We start from the raw sequence: 17,669 nt of genomic DNA on the forward strand, positions 1-17,669 counted from the left end.
AGCACTTTACTGCTTCCTGACAAGGGGAGGAGGAGAAAGAGGTGGTGATCTCTTCTCTCTGATGACCAAGGCAATAGCAGGAAGATGTGCTAGGGGAGTTTTTGGCTGGATATTAGGAAAAGTTTTTTCATTCAGGGCGGTGGAGCACTGGAACAGCTCCCCAGGGAAGCAGTCATAGTGCCAAGCCTGACAATATTCATGAAGCATTTGGACAATGCACTCAGACACATGGTGTAAATTTTGGGGTTGTACTATGCAAGGATCGGAGTTGGAGTTGATGATCCTTGTGGGTCTCTTCCAACTCAGGTCATTCTGTGATTCTGTGCCCTCCTGCAGTCCCTGTGGTGCTCAGCATGGCAGCGGGTGACAGACTGAGACCTGAGCAGCTTGGCTGTGGTGTCCTCCCATGTCTGCCTGCAGCAGAGGATGGCCCCGACACAAGGCTCCAGCCTCTGCCCTTGTCCTTCATGGGCAGAGATAGGCCCTAGCAGGGCTCTCCAAGCTCTGCCCACAGCAGCAGAGGGAACAGGGAAACCATGAGCACACGTGGCAGGACAAGGCGTGGGGCTCACATCCGTGGGGAGGTGGCTGCTTGACACACAGGATGGCAGGGCAGCATGGGAGACAACTGGGAGCAAACAAAGCAAACATAGGAACACCTTTTTATGGTTGGATTTGATGCTCCTAAAGGTATTTTCCAACCTAAAACAATCCTGTGATTCTGTGACACAGCTCTGCCCGCACATTTGGCTGTGCTCCGTGCCACAGGACAGGGGAGAGGCAGAGCTTCCCAGGCCTGAGGGAGAAGATGGGATATCTACACAGGGAAAACCCATGGGGATGCCAAAGGGCCTCCCTCAGGGGCAGAGGTGTCCCTGCCACAGGGCTACACCCACAGCTGCACAAGAGGTGGTTCCTATTACACAGGGCTTCGGGCTTGCAGGCAGAACTGAGGGAAGAGGATGCGGGCAGATGCTTTGCTCCACAAGCTCTTCCACCCACTGCCCAGGGCCCCAGTGTTCCCAGGCAGGACCCCCACACCTGCACTAGTGTTCACATTTTAATTAGACATTAACAAAAGAGATGGGAAACATCCATTTTTTTATTGCAAAATGGTAAGAAAAATACAAGATGAATGGACCTGTTTCCAGTACAATACAAAAGCACACTAGTAAATATATGCACAAAGCCTGTCCCTGACTCACTGAAAGAATCTGAGGAATCTGAGATTTATTCAGCCCTGAAGCTCTCTCCCATGTGATAATGGGGCTGAAAGTCCTACCACGTGTCCAAGATCTGGGCGGCAACAGACAGAGCTGGGGCAAGACTCAAGGCACTTTCAGCCCCAGCTTGCCCATCTTTTGCCGGGATGTGCTCCTGGAAGGATCTCGAGCTGTTGCCGGGCAGTGCTGCCACCTGGGAACGAACGGACATAATGTGCATCCAGGCTGGCAGCAGGCAATGGTGGCATCTCCTGGCCACCAGTGTTCCAATACCATTGTTTCGTGGTCACCTAGGCAGGCAGTGTTGGACGGCACTCGAGGTCCAGAACGATGTGATGCACATGGGGCGCATAGGACTTCACTGGCTCGATGTGCAGGATGTTGGTGTGCCACTGCTGCCCATGCAGCTCTGCCAACAGCCCCCGGATCCGTGCCGACGTGGCTTCAGCCCACCTGTGCCACTCAGGTCTGATCCTGGCTTCCACTGCCTCCTTCACACTGTCCCCCATTGGGTTCTGCGCCTCTCCATCAAAGCCGGCTCCCTCAGCTCGTTGGACTGGGGTCTCCACGTTGTGATGGATGTGGAGGATCCCACCTGTGTCCTTCTTTAGGACATGGCAGGCCACTGGCCAGCCTTCCTCTGAGCTGGGAATCAGCCCCAGGTTCACCCGGTCTGCTACATCCCGCAGCTCCAGCTGGAAGAAGAGGGAAAGTGAGGGTGATGACATGCAGGAATGGGGACTAGGTGGCTGGGGGGCACTGCTCACCTGCCTGCTGTCCCCGTGGTGGATGCGGCAGCGGTCCTGCACACCGTTCAGCACCAGGTTCCTCTGCAGAGCCTCCACAGCATGGCTGTTCCACTCACAGGCGTGGGCGAAGGCGGCTGCTGCATGAACCAGATACGGCAGTGTGAAATAGCCGATGCCTGGGGACAGGAGAAGTGGCAGTAGCTGAGGGCAGGGTGGCCAGTGCCAGTGCCCACATTCCTTCCTGAAGGCAGGATTGGATATAGATTACCATCCCGACTCTCTGTGTCTGTATTGCTCCAGGTTGGAACAAGCCCAGACGCTGGGAAAATGAAAATTCATCCCACCAAGCCTCTGCAAAAGCAAAATTTGTCTTGAAAAATATTTAGAGAGGAGCTTATTTTACTTTCAGCCTCTGGCCATTACCTCAAGACCTTCCCTGCTCTGTTTTCAGTGCCCAGACTACCATTTATTTTAATTATTCCACAGCAGCTTTATGAGTGCCACATCCTTTCTGCGTGGCACAAATTGGAAGCACTAGGTTCCCTAAGCATAAAGCAACGGCTCTCCAGACATAAAAACGCCTGATATGATCTCCCTAGTCATCTCACAGCACGGGACACTTCAATTAGAACCAACCTGTCAGTGCAGGCTCAGGACATCTACTGGACCTTTTCAGAAGCAGCACCAAGGGCAAATCTTTTCCCTGGATCCAAATGATTCCCATAACCAGCACTAGGTACAGAGCAGTGCTCTGCAGAGCCTGAGTGCAAAGTCATCCTGAGTGTCCAAAGGCAACACGGACACAAGAGGTACAGCAGTGCCAAGTTAGCTGAGGGCTACCAGACGGGACAGGAGCTCTAAGCTTAGGTACGTTTCACATCCGTCTGGATGCCATCAATATCTGCATCACTGCTCTCTGCCTGTCTGCCTGCTTCTACAAGCCTGCCCTGCCAAATCCCTTCCCATCTCCATCACCTGCATAGAGATCCACCAGGACCTCCCCGGAACAGGGCAGTGAGGCCACTCGCAGCTTCTCCGTGATGTTGCCCGGTGAGAACATGCACTTGGTCACGTCAAATGTGTACCTGGGAGATATTGCCAGCCTGGTAAGGGTAGCCCCTTCCCTGTGCTGACCGCATCCTGCACTGTGGCTCCTACCTACCTGATCCCATTGTCCACGTGCTCCACCCAGCCGTCCTGACCCAGCAACAGGGTGACACTGGGGGACCGCATCCCATCGGGCAACACCCGTCCTCGCCTGGCCAGCCGCTGGGCACCCAGAGCTGAGGCAACCGTTTCCCAGAGCACTGGACCTGCAACACAACCATCCTGGGGGCTTTGTGAAAGGCCAGGGCAGCTCTGCCGGCTGGATCTGGGCAGGCAGACCCTGCTCCTCCTTACCCAGCTTTTCCCATGGTGCAGCCCTGAAGCTGTCCTCGCTCAGCAGGATCAGATCCCCATGCCGCTGCCAGGCACGGGGCACATCCCGCTCCAGCTCCTCCGACCAGCTTTCACCCAGCAGCTGCCGCAGCTCATCCCGCAGCTTCTGTGCAGGCGTCCACCGGCGGGCTGCCTTGGAGGAGACAGGGTCCTGTGGGAGGGATGCGGCACGTGGGGCTCAGACCCTGCCACCCCACATCAGGGCTCAGGGCAAGGGGCCTCTCCCAACCTGGAGCTGGACCAGCCCACAGGGCACCTCCCGGGGCAGCCACAGCTGGTCGAGCTTCTCTTCCAGCACGGGCAGTGCCACTCGGCCCCCTGGCACCTGCTGCAGTCGGTAGCGCCTATCCAGGAGCTGCTCCTTTTCCAAATGCTCCCTGCAATGCCAAGGACCAGTCAGACCTTCCCTAGGCCCACAGCCCACCTCATCACAGGGAAGAGAACCCCGGGGCATGGGGCTGCCCTCTGAACTCTCCTCCTGTTGCCCTGTGCAGTCTCACCTGAGGCGCTGGGCAAACTGCGGTTCCGTGGCCAGCGCAGGGACAAGAACATCCATGGCCTCCATCCTGACAAGCCCCAGGATGTCACCGGCTGGACGGGACGCAGCCACCTGCCAGACAGGCACAGGGCATCAGGGACAGGAGGGAGCTGAGGCTGGTGGGTTTCCTGGCACCACCGCGCTGGGGGCACGGGAGCCTCGAGGCAGGGGGTGGCTGCCCTGGAGTGACCGGATGGGGATGCCCTGGGAGTGGTGTCCTTAGGGGATAGGAGTGTCCCGGGGATGTGGTGCCCTAGCAGTATTGTGCCTTGAGGACAGAGGTGTCCCAGGGATGAGATGCACTAGGAGTGGGTTTCTAGGGGAATAGGGTTATCCTATGAGATGGGAGCGTCGCAGAGGATGCCGTATCCTAGGAGGTGTGATATCCTAGGAGTGGGATGTCTGGGGTACAGGGGTGTCCCAGGGGATGGGGTGCACTGCAAGTGGGGGGCCAGGGGCACAGGGCCGTCCTAGGAGATGGGGATGTCCTACGGCACGCGGTACCCCAGGAGCAACCCAGGGGATACGGAGCTCAGGAGGGTCCTAGGAGATGGGAGCATCCCAGGCGATGCGCGGTCCTCGGAGATGTGATCTCCTAAGGCAGGGGCGTCCCAGGGGAAGAGATATTCTAGGAGTGCGGTGCCCAAAAGACGGGGAGCCCCGGGGGACGGGAGCATCCCAGGGGATGCGGTGTCCTGGGAGCGCGGTGCCCGGCACACGGAGGGTGTCGAAGGGCTGTCCCGGGAAACTCTCCCAAAGCTCCCACCCCCCTCTCCCCGGTTCCTACCGAGCAGGCGGCACCGCCCCCGCGGCCCGAGGAAGCGGAAGGGGCGGTGCGGAGCGGGATGGCGGGGCTGTCGGTGAGGGACCCCGCCGTGGACCGCTCCCTGCGCTCCGTGTTCGGTGAGCGACGCGGGGACCGGGACGGGGACGGGAACTGGGCTGGGAATAGGGACGGGGATGGGGATGGGGACGAGGATGGGGATGGGGATGGGGATGGGGATGGGGACGGGGATGGGGACGGGGATGGGGACGGGGATGGGGATGGGGATGAGGGTGAGGACGGGGACGGGGACGGGAATTGGGCTGGGAATAGGGACGTGGCAGAGGATGGGAACGGGGACGAGGCTGGGGATGGGGGTGGCACTGTTCCCCTGGGAACAGGGATGGAGCTGGGGATAAGGCTGGGAATGGGGCTGTGGGCAAGAGTGGGCAGGGGGTCCGGCTGGCTGGTTGGGCCCTGCCGCTCGGCGCTGATATCTGCACAGCCTTCGGCCTCTGTGCTGAGCAGTGGCCATGGTCTCTCTTCCACAGTGGGGAATATCCCATACGAGGCCACAGAGGAGCAGCTGAAGGACATCTTCTCTGAGGTTGGGCCTGTGGTCAGCTTTAGGTGAGAATGGCTGCTGGAGTCCCCCCCACCCCAGTTCCCCAGGGTGAAAATCCCCCCCGTGCCCCAGGGGTGCGTGAGGCTGTGCAGGACCTGCTGTGCAGAGCTGCCTCCGATGGGCAGGAGAGGAGCAGTTGGGGGTTGTCTGAGGGGGTTGTCAGTCTGTGGCAGTGGTGCTTGGGGTGCAGATGGCTGGGGTCCTGTGTCCAGGTGGCCTGGAGATATAGAGTGGAATAGTGGGAATGTGGGCACGCAGCTCCAGGCGGGAGGCAGCTGCCCTGCTGCTGCAGGTCAGTCTTCAGGTGCTGGTCGTGGTCTGTGCAGAGAGCTGGATGCAGCCTCATCCTGGTGGCTCCACAGGGAGGATTTCCTGGCTTGGCATCAGGGTTCAGAGAGCTCTCAGTTAAGGGCTTGGGAGCGCCAGGAGCCCCCTGTCCAGGCTATGACCCTAGGAGCTGCTTTTGTGGGGTCATGCAGAGCATAACGCTTGCACCAGTGGCCATACTGGACACCAGAGCTTTGGGAACACCCATTGGCCTGAATCCAGGAGGCCTTTGGGCTCTGGCTTAGGGCACACCTTGGCCTGACCCCAATGACTTCACTCTGCTTCCCAGCAGTTCTGTGTACCCTGGTAGCCCCCTCCTGAGTGTTGGGGAAGTGTGGACACTGTGCTGCTCAATGCCTGCGCTGCCCTCAGCGGTGGTGGTTCTCTTCTTGCTGTGCAGGTTGGTGTATGACAGGGAGACAGGAAAGCCAAAAGGCTATGGCTTCTGTGAGTACCAAGACCAGGAGACGGCCCTCAGTGCCATGCGGAACCTGAACGGGCGAGAGTTCAGCGGGAGGGCCCTGCGTGTTGACAATGCGGCCAGTGAGAAGAACAAGGAGGAGCTCAAGAGTGAGTCTGGATTTTGTGATGCAGAACACCCTGATGTCATGCTGTGCCTGGCCTTTTCAGCCTTACGAAGCATGCCTCTTCGGGGAGGCTGGCAAGGAGGAGACCTCTTTGAGCTGGCCTGCTCCATGTGATGTAGCAAGTGGTTTCATAGAGGGATGTGTGGGCTTGGCTCTGTGTTTTCTCTCCCAGGTGATCTCCCTGTTTTCAGTGCCTCCCTTTCTCCATAATGGTGTGGTGCTTCTAATCCCTTCTAATAAGCCTGCTAAAAACGGCCAGTTGACGTTGCGGTACAAGGTCACAAACTCTGTTGCAGGTTTGGGCACAGGCGCACCCATCATAGAGTCACCCTATGGGGACCCTGTCAATCCTGAAGATGCCCCCGAGTCCATCAGCCGGGCAGTAGCCAGCCTGCCGCCCGAGCAGATGTTTGAGTTGATGAAGCAGATGAAGGTGAGTGAAGCAGAGGGCTGCACTCTCTGCGCGAGCACCAGTACTTCCTCCACTGCCCGTGTCCTCGTAGCCCTATTTTTCCTTGCCAGAGCTCTGACCTGCATTTGTCTTCTCAGTTGTGTGTCCAGAACAGCCCTCAGGAAGCCAGGAACATGCTGCTCCAGAATCCCCAGCTGGCTTACGCTCTGCTGCAGGCCCAGGTGGTCATGAGGATTGTTGACCCGGAGATCGCACTGGTTTGTCCCTTGCTTGCTCATCTGGGGTTGGTAGGATATCAGTGGCAGCCTGTTGTGGAGCAAGGGTGGAAGAAAACTCCTTTCTCCTTCTTCTGCCCCTAGAAAATTCTGCATCGTCAGACCAGTGTTCCTCCTCTGATCCCAGGCAACCAGCAGCCAGTGCCAGGACCAGGGCCTGGACCGGGACCAGGGCCTGGGCCAGGGCCAAACGCCCAGCTGAATGCACAGAATACCCCCTCGTCCCAGCCACAGCCCATAGTAAGAGCCTACACGATGCAGGTGCCACGTGTGGGAGAGACGGGCATTGCCTGCTCCAGCTCTCCCAGCTGGGCATGCATGCATGCCCGAGTGATGGGGCTTCCCTGAGCTCCTGTTTTTCTCTCTCCTGGCTAGGGTGGGCTGCATGTAAACGGCGCGCCTCCTCTGATGCAGCCGCCCATGCAGGGGGGAGTGCCGGCCCCTGGACAGATGGCAGCCCCTGTGCAGGGCCCTGGCCCCGGCCCCATGGCTCCAGGAGGTGAGTGCGGGGGATTTGGGTAAACGGTGCTCTGGGCACAGAAGTCCTGCAGAGAGTCCCACCTCTACTTTTCCCTTAAATGGAGGTCTTGGCTCTGTGGAAAGCAAATGTAGTCCTGTACCATGTGTGCGGTTGTAGCTGCTGCCAGTGATGGTTCAGAAAGTTTGCTTATCTCTGTGGGGCACCGACACCATGAAAATACACCTTTGGATGCTCCCCCAGGAGCTGGGAGGGGGAAAGTATTTGGGGCCAAAGGAATTGGTTAGTGGTGCAGGGATGGCCAAGGAGGGATCTGAACTCTGCCTGTTCCCTCTCAGGTGGGATGCAGCCACAGGTTGGGATGCCAGGTGGAGGTCCTGTCCCCTTGGAGCGCGGACAAGGTAAACAGACGTTGGCTAGTGCTGTACGTTACGCGACCATCACTGCAGCGGGGACCCAGGCCGCAGGTGCTGAGCAGTGCTGTGCCAAGCCCCCTGCCAGTGCCCTGCAGCCTTGCCACCCCTGGTTTCAGGGCAGCTCCCACTGCGCTGGGCTGCACTTGGGTTTATTTGCTTAGGCGCAAGGCTGTGGTGGCAGCTCTCCTGCTTCTAGGGCCCCAGCCCATGCAGCAGTTTTGCTCCCAGCTTGTCCTGTGTGTGCTGGAAGCCAGGGGAGCTGCCAGTCCCCGCAGAGCCCCACAGAGCAGGATGTGCCTGTGTTTTCCATCTCTCTGTGAGCCTGTGTCTGTCCCTGTGCTTGTGTGGGCAGGCAGAACTTGCTCCTCTCTGGTTCCTGTCCTGCTCCTTTGCTGCCTGAGTGCTAGGAAGCAGCTTGTGCTGCCACCCCGTCTCCCAGTGCTCCCTACGCTGTACCCAGCAGAGGGTGCTGGGTCTTTGCTTTTGCTTTCAGCAGTGAGTGCGAGGCTTGGCAAGGAATTTCCTGGTAAGAGATGGCTTGGCTTTCCCTCTGCAGGCACGGTCTGTACGGCCCAGCCTCAGAGCTGGATTCCTTACGGTTCACAGGTTGTGTGGCTGCCCTGTCATACTGTGTGACCAAAGTGTTCCTGTTCTCCCAGTAATAAGGCGGTGGGCACCCCCGTTGTTTTGACTTGTGTCATAGGCCTCGTTTCAGGAACATGGCAATCCTCTTCTGAGACCCTCTGGTCTTAGGGATTCGGGGACAGCTGACTCTCGTTTTCTTTGGGGTGGGTACCATCTTCCTGAGAGTGACATGGTAGTTCTTGGTACCTGGAAGGTTTTGGAGAGCAGACAGAAAGCAGGCACTGGGAATGCCATGGGAAGCTGCGGGCAGGGGCAGAAGCTGGTTTGGTGTGCGTTGTGGGGCCTCAGAGAATGCCGATTCTCTCAGCAAGACATGCCCTGCCTGTTTCTGTGGTGAGTGAGGGAAGGGCCGTGCCAAGCTTGCTGTCCCACCTGTGGTGGCAGAGGTGACCTTAGTGGAAGAGACTGATAAAGCCAGACCTACAGCATGCAGTATCTTCTCTGTAGGTTTTCCATGGGACTTTAGGGAATGGAGGTGATCCTGCAGGCAGCACTGTCTCCAAGGCCGAGTGCATGTGTGCATACACTATTTACGTGTCTGCTCTTCTCCCTCTTTTCCTGCTGCTTGCCCAGGGAACCTGCAGCTCTCGCCCGTGGGACCTGCCAGGCCTGCGTCTATCGAACGCGTTCAAGGTATCCCAGCACCTGCCAGCTCCTTCCTTCTGTGGAGCTTGTTGTGGAGTGTGCAGAGAGCAGTTTTCACCCCGCTGTGCTCAGGGCTGGGGACTGGCGTATCGCTCCGTATAGCCTGGTAGGGTTAAGAGAGGAAAGAGACAGGATTTCCACCATGACCGGAGGAAAGAACAGGCTAGTGTTGTGCTCAGAGAGACACCAGTGGAAAGGGAGAGCCTGCTTGGAGAGGGCTTTTGCCTAGGATCCAGCCCCCTTTCACACCTTGCTGCCAGGAGCCTTCCAGGTCTTGCTTTGCTCCTGGCTCCACATCAGCAGGGTGTTGATGCTTGTACTTGTAGGGGCTGCCACGGGGACACCCATGCTTGGTTTGGCCACCTGATGCCATAAGGAGTTTGAGGTAGAGCCAGAGAGGGGAAGAGAGGGATAAAGTCAGCAGGCAGGGAAAGGGCTTCGATGTGCTCTGGCCTTGTGTGAGGGGCTGCTTCGCTGGTGTCAGCGCAGCTCACCCCCCATGACCTGGGAAGCAACAAGGCTGCCCTGCACCGCAGCCCCGAGAGCGCTGGGGGACAGTCTCAGTACGGCACTGCTCATGCAGATCCTCACGAGCTCTTGTGTGTCTCCCTGGCAGTGCCCATGCCAGACCCGAGGGCCCCTATGCAGCGTGGACCTCTACCTGCTAGTGGCCCGCCACCCCGAGGCCTTTTGGGAGATGCCCCGAATGACCCTCGCGGAGGGACCCTGCTCTCAGTCACTGGAGAAGTGGAGCCCAGGTGAGGGGAGAGGGAAGGAGAGGAGCCCTTGGCACCATCCCCTGCCCAAGGGTGACCTCTCACTGAGGACAGGGATGGCACCAGCCTTCTGGGAGTCCCCTGTGCCTGACTGGAGGCCTGTGTGCTGCCAACCGCAGGGGCCGGCCCGTTCCTCTGGGGATGGGGCATCCCCAGGGTGATGGCAGCAGCCCTGTGGCACTGGACTGACAGCACCCGTCCCTGTGCCAGTCTTGCTCTGCTCCCCCTTGGCCGGCTTTGGGGGCAATCTCAGCGCTCTGCCCAGACCGTGCCAAGCCAGCATCTGATTCACACTCTCTCGCTTTTTCTCCTCCTCCTGCTTTGCTCTCCTCATCTCTCTGCGTCAGAGGTTACCTTGGGCCGCCCCACCAGGGAACCCCTATGCACCATATGCCTGGTCATGACAGCCGTGGCCCGCCCCATGAAATGAGGGGGGCACCCATGGGAGAACCCCGACCGCTGATGGGAGAGCCGCGGGGGCCCCTCATGGATGCTCGAGGTGAGAGAGGGGGCATGGAATAATGGGTGGCTTAAGGCATACAGACAAGGAGTCAGAGTGGAGCCCATTGCCCTGATGAGCAATGTAGGAAGGGCATTTGGGCAGTGAAACAGCTGACTCCAGGGCAAGGAGGGACAAGTCCCACGGGGCGAGGGACTTCCTTCAGTCCTGATCCACTCTGCCTGCCCCCAGCCCTGCACCTGCTGGGCATTTGCCACTCCTCAGGCAAAGGAGGCAGCCGGCTTGCTCCCATGCTCCCTGCGGTGCTGCTTCCTTCAACAGCTTGCCTTGTCTTTCTCCTGCAGTTGGAAGAGATCCCCGAGGGCTGGAGCCGCGAGGATTGGAGCCACGGGGGCTGGAGCCTCGGGTGCTGGAGGCACGAGCCCTGGAGGCACGAGGCCTGGAGCCCCGGGTCCTGGAGCCACGAGTGCTGGAAGCCAGAGCCATGGAGGCCAGGGTCATGGAGCCCCGGGGTCTGGAGCCTCGAGGGCCTGGTCCCAACCCACGTGGCCCCATGCCTGGTGGCATACAGGGTCCTGGGCCACTTAACATGGGAGCCAGTGGCCCACAGGGGCCCCGCCAGGTACACACAATGCCTCTGTTCAGCTGGTTGAGCACCAACGGTGCCTCGTGGATTGGGGCTGGGCGGTGTGATCACATCCTGCAGCAGCTAGAGAGGGGAGGACGTCCTGCAGAGCAGCACCTCTGGGAAGCGCAAGGCCTGGGTCAGTGGCACTCTGAGGGGTTTAGCACCCCTGTCCCATTTCCCAAGGCTCTGGTCACCTGCTGGGGACAGGATGATGCTTGGATGCTCTCCACCTCTTCCTGATGCACATGAATGAGTGCAGGAGTTGGAGGGAGAGGAGAGTGTGTAAAGCACACAGTAGGCTATCTGTCTTCATGGTCGAGCATCTTCAGGCTGTCTGTGAGGGAATCCATCTGATGATCTGCTTTACATTCCTGTATTTGTATGGCTGAGTTGAGAGCCCTTGTTCCTTACTCCATCTCCTGTGCCTGCAGGTTCCTAACATGGCAGGAGGAGGCATTCCTGGGGCAGGAGTCCAAGGAGCTGGTCAGCCTGGAGGCTTTAGCCCTGGGCAGAGCCAGGTCACTCCGCAGGATCATGAGAAGGTGAGAAAAGGGAAAGGGTGAAGCACTGTAATAGCACTTCCTCCATGCCTGACCATGGCAGGGACAGCCCTTTGGCTCCGATAACCCGTGGCTGCTCCAGCAGGGTGGTCTCTGATTCTCCCCTCTCCCCACAGGCAGCCCTTATCATGCAGGTTCTGCAGCTGACAGCAGACCAGATTGCTATGCTGCCCCCAGAGCAGCGGCAGAGCATCCTTATTCTAAAGGAACAAATCCAGAAGTCGACAGGGGCACCGTGACAGGTGATGTCCTTAACCCAGCCTCACCTGGTGCCTGTTACCCTCTGGTAAATCAGAGCTGTTCAGAATGGGGCTCTGCCATGCTTTTCTGTCCGTGCTGGGGCTCACTCCTCCCCTTCCTTCTTCCAGGCCTGGCAGGGATGTGGTGGAGATGCCATCTGCCTGGACAGTTGTGGCAGCTGCTTCCCGTTGCTGTCTGAGTTGTTACTGTGTTTTGGGAGAGGTTGCCTTTTTCCCTCCCTACATTTTTCCTCCCATTCATCCTTTTTTTTTTTATTTTTTTTTTGTGTGTGTATATGTTATGTTTGAAATAAAGTGGGAGAAGAGTTTGAGTAAAGCTATGTTTCCAGCTGCCTTGTTTGGTCTCTGATGGAGGCTGGAGCGGGAGTGTTGGGTTCTGGGAGCAGTCTGGCCTGGCTCCAGGCTAGTCCAAACCACTCGCCTTCCTCCCATCTCCCCAGCATCAGGGCAGCATCTGCTCATGGGATTTTACGTGCTGTGCTGTTCACAGGAGTGTCAGGGAAGGGCAGGACAGGGAGCTCGGCTTTCTGTCCCTGCTGACTGTGTGGGAAGGGCTCCGTATCCAATTGCTGTATCGCTTACCAGACCGTCCTGCTCAGTGAGGGTGGTTTTCCCCCTCTTTGCATATCCTTTAGCAGAATTTGTTGCCATTGCCTGAACCATGTTTGAAGCCAGCCTGCACACTGGTTAGTGCCTGGTGCAGGCTGACTCTGGCAGCAAGACCCTGCAGAGAGGAGGCACCTTACCCTGCTTTTTTATTGCAGCTCTACAAGTGAGCAAAGAGAGGTTTCCCTTCGCTCCTACATGGATTTACTACCATGGCTCTTACTGCAAAGAAAGCAAGTTTAATTTACACTTTTATACAAAGGGCTGTTTAAACCCAGAGGGGCATTTTTAACCCCCGGTGCCTGCTTGGTGTATTTGTGTCCCATCCCTGTCCTGTGGTTCCACCCAACCTGCTGGGCACTCCCAACGCTTCCTGCGGCTCTAGCAGCACCATTGCAGCATGTGCCACTGGTTTCTCGACAGGAGATCAGTGCAGAGCTGCAGGCCTACTCTCCCGGTGGGCACCCGTTGTAGACCAGGTTGAGAAGGCAGCAGTCTTTGAACCTGGAGTTTCTCATGAAGAAGGAGTACCTGGTCGAATCTTGCCTTGATTCTGTGCAGACGCTCTTCGGTGTGTGCTTATCCTCAGCCACGCTGACTCGCTCAGGTGTTGAGGTGAGATCAGCAGGATCCCCAGCCTGCTAGGATATCAGCCTGGCTGCCACTTAGAAGTTCTCCTTGTTGAAGTAGAATTTGACCTTCCTGGGATCCAGGCTGGAATGTTGGTGGCAAGACTTCTGCAGGCTCTTTGCCAAGGCCCCTGGACCGCACAGGAACACACCGACCACCGACCTGTGTACAGCACAGCACTGTCAGCACCGGGCAGGCAGCTCAGGGAAAAGGGATGTAAGAGCTTTTTTGGGTTCCTGCAATCTCAAAGGGATGAGCACACCCCTCCCAAACCAGCACTGGGTGCCAGGGAGAAGGGGGTGCCTCACAGCTCCAGCACCATGAATCCCCTGCGTGGCTCTCACCTGGGGTGGGCTGCAGCCACTGCCGCAAACTCACTGTTCCACATGGGCCGCCCAAAGATGGTTTTGTGCCTGAGGCCTGTCACTGTGTCTGTAGCGGTGTCGAAGCGGAGCGCCACATTGTTGGCCTGGGCAGAACAGGGACAGTGAGGACCCCAGCGACCACCTGTGAGCCTACCTCTAGTCCCTCACCACAGAGGAGCATCCATTGCTGATGTCCACCAAACACCACTCCTGGACTTTCTGCCTGCAAGCTTTTGATGTGCTTGCCCTGCCTTTCATGCCTGACTTGGCCATCCCATGTCCCTCGCAGCCCTGGTTGACTCACAATGCTGTTGTTCCAGCCGGTGAGGAAGAGACGGTAGGTGAGAAAGTCTGCCTTGCCTGACTCTGCCATCTTCTGCTCCAGCGAGGCAAGCAGGTCATTGAACCAGGCAAAGGCTCCTGTGTCCCGGCACAGCCAGTAGAAGTAGATCTGGGATGCAAATGGAGAGGGTTTGCTCCAGGTGGAGCAAGCAGGAGTGGAAGGATGCAATGTCAAGGACTTTGAAGCCTAACATGGAGAAACCCATGGCTGGTCCTATTGGATACCCCATACCTTCTTCGTCTTGAGGGTCTGGTCATCATGCTGGAACTTGTACCAGAGGGACTTCAGAATGGAGGCAAAGGGGGTGACACCAATGCCTGCTCCCACTAGCATAGCTACCTCGTACTGGAACACATCTTCACTGGCTGTGCCAAAGGGGCCATCCACCTCAATCCTAGCAGAGAAAAGGCCTGGATAAGAGGTATGGCCTCCCCAGATCCCTGGGAAGGTCTGTTTTGGTGCTCCCCAGCCTACCTGGGCATCTCCAGCTTCTGTTGCTGGAAGGTGTCAATGAGACGCTCGGTCCAGTCGCCAGCTGCCCGGATGTGGATAGAGAAGAAATCCTCCTCGGGTGCTGAGGTGAGGGTGAAGGGGTGCCACTCCAGCAGGGAGATTGCGGGGCAGTTGACGAAGATGTACTGCCCCACCTCCATCCGGAAGCCCTTCTTCTGCATCTGCAGCTCCAGCACGCGGGCAGGGTGCATGACCACCTGCAGCGCAGGGACAGGGCTCAGCACCAGCCTGATTCTTGTCTCTGAGCCGAGCGGCTCTGGCAGCAGCCCATGGCTGCCTCCCCACAGCCACTCCAGCAACGACCTGCGGCACCGGTGGCTGTGGAAAGGACTTAGCAGCAGGCCTGGGTTTCTGCACCACCCACCTTGGTGACAACCACCTTCTGCCACGCACGCCAGATCCGGAGAATCCGCTCAAAGATGTAGAGGAGGACAGGGGCCAGAACCCACTTCCAGGACTGTAGGAATGGAGGAGAGCAAAAGTTTTAGGGGCAAGGTAGGGCCGGAGCATCTCGAGGGCAAGGGAAGGGCTTCTACTCCTTCAGCCACCCCACTGCTGTCCTACCTCAGCAGGGATGCTCCCAAACTCGGGGTCTTTGCAGCAGTCATGTCTGCAGTCCTCCTCCTTGTGTGTGAGATAATAGGCACAGCGTTGGGGGGACACCTCCTCCATGCTCTCCTCCGTCTGCCCACGCACCAGACCACTGCGGGGAGGTGAGGAGTGAGCCTGGGGGCTGGCTTCTGCCCTCCCTGCGTGGGGCCAGCTGGGCCAACCAGCCCCAGGAATGGGGAGCCCACTTGCTGGACCCACTCCGAGGTTGGCCCACCACGGGTCTGTGGCCACTGCCCCTTGTTTTCCTGCCTTTGAGGAGCAGTGAGGTGCCTTACGCGATACCATGGATGACAAGACCAGCAAAGTAGATGATGAAGAGGTGGTGTGTGTACCAGAAGACCTCAAAGTAGTTCCTGCGGATGAACTCAGTGGAGGACGTGACCATAAGAATGAGTGCCAGCGTAATGATGACCCCCGTCAGTCCTGGGATGGTGGTGAAGGCCATGTACTCGACGGTCTGCAGGGGTCGAAGGATGGGTTAGGGAGGCAGTGGACGGACGGTGGCAGGGGGTCGGATGCTGGGGCCAGAGCTCACCGTCTGGTTGGAATGGATGGGGTTCAGCCACTTGTTGCTGCCCTGTAGGTGCATCTTGGAGAGGACAGCGGCAAGGCTGCCATCGGTGGCTTGTTGGCTGTGGTTGTAGCGCTCCAGGTTGAAGAGGTGGGCGATGGTGTGCACGGCTGGGCAGGGGACAGGCGGTCACCCACCTACTCACCTCCCCGTCCCCACCGGCCCCCAGCCCAGCACGGGGCAGTACCTGTGAGCAGGGCCAGTGCATAGGCCACCAGCTTGTGGAAGGTGAGGTTGTGGTCCAGCTGCTTCCGCAATGTCCGCCTGCAGCACTGCAGGGAGAGGCAGCAGGGTCGGAGTGGGGATGGGGAGAGTGATGGGGAATGGGGAGAGTGATGAGGATGGCCATGCTGGCTATGCTGCCATGGGACACTCACCGAGCAGGTCCCGCGGAGGAAGGAGAGGAGATTGCGGCAGACAGGCAGCAGGATCAACATGCTGTTGAAGTTGAGGCACTTGGCTGATGCTCGTGCCCACGCCAAGGCAGACTGAGGAAAGGAACGGGGGTGAGTGTTGCTGTCCCCTGCCATAGATGAGGTACGTCTGCCTCCATCTGCACTGCCCCCCATGGCTCTGCCCAGCCTGGTGCTGTGCTGGGACCAGGACAGGATAGGGCGAAGTGATGCTGAGCTGGGATTCAGTGATGCTGGGCTGGGGAGTAGGAGGGAGCATAATGCTGGGAGTGGAAGAGAGCAGAACTGGGGACTGGGAGTGATGGGATTGGGTTGATGCTGAGCCAAGAGAGGAGGAGGATTGTGAGCTGGGACTGGGACAAGACAAGGACCAGCATGGAGCAATGCCAAGCTAGGGACTGGTGGGCTGGAAGAGGACAGGACAAGGAAAGGGCAGGGGGTGCTGCAGCCCCCACCCCATTGCAGAAGGGCTCCAAGGGGCATATGTGCCCGGGCAGGCAGGGTGCTGTGAGGGAGGACCTTACCCCAAGGATGGCCCTGGTGTAGAAATACCGCTCATCCCGGTCAAAGAACAGAAAGTAGTACGTGAAAAGGAAGATGTTGATGCCCAGCCAGGCTGCCTGCGGGGGAAAGCCGCGGACTTGTGACGGACCCTGGCCCAGGATGGCCCCTCACCCCGCAGCACTCGGGTGTGGAAGCAGCAGGAGAATATCAGGACAGTGCAGCCCCTCCTGCTTCCTTATCAGCTGTGGCAGCATGCACGGGGCTGGAATGAGGGGCCAAAGGTGGGGAGAGGTGTGGGAGTCTTGCAAAACCACTGTCTTGTCATCTACAGCCCTGTGCATCACCCATGCATGAGGAAGGAGGAAAGGCAGCTGCAGGCAACGCCTGCACGGCGAGAGGGCAAAGCCAGAGGGTGGCTGGGGCTGAGCGGGGCTTCATGAGGAAGACTATGGGAGGAGGAAATTGCACAGGGAGCTGCTCACCCAGACCCACCGTGCTGCTGGCCCCTGCCTGACTCTGCCGCACCTCACACTGGTCCTCTCACAGCCACTGATTTTTTGTTGAGCTCCCAAATCAAAACCACTTTGCCTGGCATTTGTTGTGATTTTTAGTGGGGGTTTGAGTTTTGTTTTTTTTTAAAAAGTGATCTAAAAAATGAAGATAATCCAACTTTCTGCAAATCCCCATTTTCCCATGCCTTTGCATCTCCTCACACAGTGCTGAACTGCTGGCAGAGTGCCGATCAGGCAAGCCCCGTTACACCAGTGATGCCACAGCACAGCATTGGCAGATCATCCCTGTGGTGCAGGCTCCTCACGCCAGAATCAGCTCTCACAGGAGCTTCCTACTCTCACATGGGGAGAAGAGGCACATGGGAAGCTCCCGGGAAAAGCAGCAGCATTTTTAAAGTTTTAAACTTTACTTTGAGTTGCATATTCCTTAAGACAAGTTTTCTGAACGCCATCCCTCCCCTGGCTGCTTGGGCTTTGCAGTTTGGCTGAGAAGAGGGACTGCTTGTCACTCCATGCAGCCCAGCGTCACGACAGACCCTCAGCCCCAATTTCTTCGGCAACCCCTCTGGGACCCTGCCCAGGCTGTGCTCCCCATAGCCCCCTACATCACCCTAGCCCCTCCCGGCAGATAAGCCCCTCCAGCACCAAACACTCACGAGGACGGCGGCTGAGAACCAGTGGTTGACCAGCCAGTTGCCCATGGTGCGATGTCCCCGTTCCTGCGTCTGCTGCCGCGTGCCACTGATGGCTCAGGGTTTTATCGAGGCAGCAGGCAGTGCGGCAGCTCCCACCA

The 17,669-nt window shown here is 58.3% G+C and overlaps 3 protein-coding genes across 6 annotated transcripts; 1 reads left to right on the top strand and 2 right to left on the bottom strand.

Moving 5' to 3' along the window:
• Window positions 1-1,119: 1,119 nt before the first annotated feature.
• On the bottom strand, window positions 1,120-4,760 carry TRMT12 (tRNA methyltransferase 12 homolog). 2 transcript variants are annotated; one of them, XM_054075927.1, is made up of 8 exons: window positions 4,738-4,760; window positions 3,913-4,022; window positions 3,642-3,789; window positions 3,374-3,563; window positions 3,135-3,285; window positions 2,948-3,057; window positions 1,991-2,148; window positions 1,120-1,918 (listed from the first exon to the last, which is right to left on the bottom strand). In XM_054075927.1, exons 2-8 carry the CDS (start codon window positions 3,975-3,977, stop codon window positions 1,514-1,516), a joined length of 1,227 nt encoding a protein of 408 aa, XP_053931902.1. In that variant the 5' UTR covers window positions 3,978-4,022; window positions 4,738-4,760; the 3' UTR covers window positions 1,120-1,513. The 2 variants fall into 2 exon arrangements, with proteins under 2 accessions (XP_053931902.1, XP_053931901.1); XM_054075926.1 differs by having other exon boundaries at window positions 2,948-3,563.
• CSTF2 (cleavage stimulation factor subunit 2) lies at window positions 4,761-12,051 on the top strand. Of its 3 annotated transcripts, XM_054075923.1 has the most exons (15): window positions 4,761-4,853; window positions 5,265-5,343; window positions 6,066-6,235; window positions 6,549-6,685; window positions 6,802-6,921; window positions 7,024-7,179; window positions 7,315-7,438; window positions 7,756-7,818; window positions 9,052-9,111; window positions 9,740-9,881; window positions 10,247-10,398; window positions 10,704-10,981; window positions 11,419-11,529; window positions 11,664-11,789; window positions 11,916-12,051. In XM_054075923.1, exons 1-14 carry the CDS (start codon window positions 4,796-4,798, stop codon window positions 11,784-11,786), a joined length of 1,773 nt encoding a protein of 590 aa, XP_053931898.1. In that variant the 5' UTR covers window positions 4,761-4,795; the 3' UTR covers window positions 11,787-11,789; window positions 11,916-12,051. The 3 variants fall into 3 exon arrangements, with proteins under 3 accessions (XP_053931898.1, XP_053931899.1, XP_053931900.1); XM_054075924.1 differs by lacking the exon at window positions 9,052-9,111; XM_054075925.1 differs by lacking the exons at window positions 9,052-9,111; window positions 9,740-9,881; window positions 10,247-10,398.
• Window positions 12,052-12,664: 613 nt separating this feature from the next.
• NOX1 (NADPH oxidase 1) lies at window positions 12,665-17,668 on the bottom strand. Its single transcript, XM_054075768.1, has 13 exons — window positions 17,533-17,668; window positions 16,385-16,480; window positions 15,825-15,935; window positions 15,635-15,719; window positions 15,412-15,557; window positions 15,152-15,333; window positions 14,829-14,967; window positions 14,629-14,721; window positions 14,226-14,461; window positions 13,983-14,145; window positions 13,713-13,859; window positions 13,388-13,512; window positions 12,665-13,205 (listed from the first exon to the last, which is right to left on the bottom strand). Exons 1-13 carry the CDS (start codon window positions 17,575-17,577, stop codon window positions 13,079-13,081), a joined length of 1,695 nt encoding a protein of 564 aa, XP_053931743.1. The 5' UTR covers window positions 17,578-17,668; the 3' UTR covers window positions 12,665-13,078.
• Window position 17,669: the final 1 nt, after the last annotated feature.

Source organism: Cuculus canorus, chromosome 10, assembly GCF_017976375.1.
Source record: "Cuculus canorus isolate bCucCan1 chromosome 10, bCucCan1.pri, whole genome shotgun sequence".
Classification (NCBI taxonomy): Eukaryota; Metazoa; Chordata; class Aves; order Cuculiformes; family Cuculidae; genus Cuculus; species Cuculus canorus.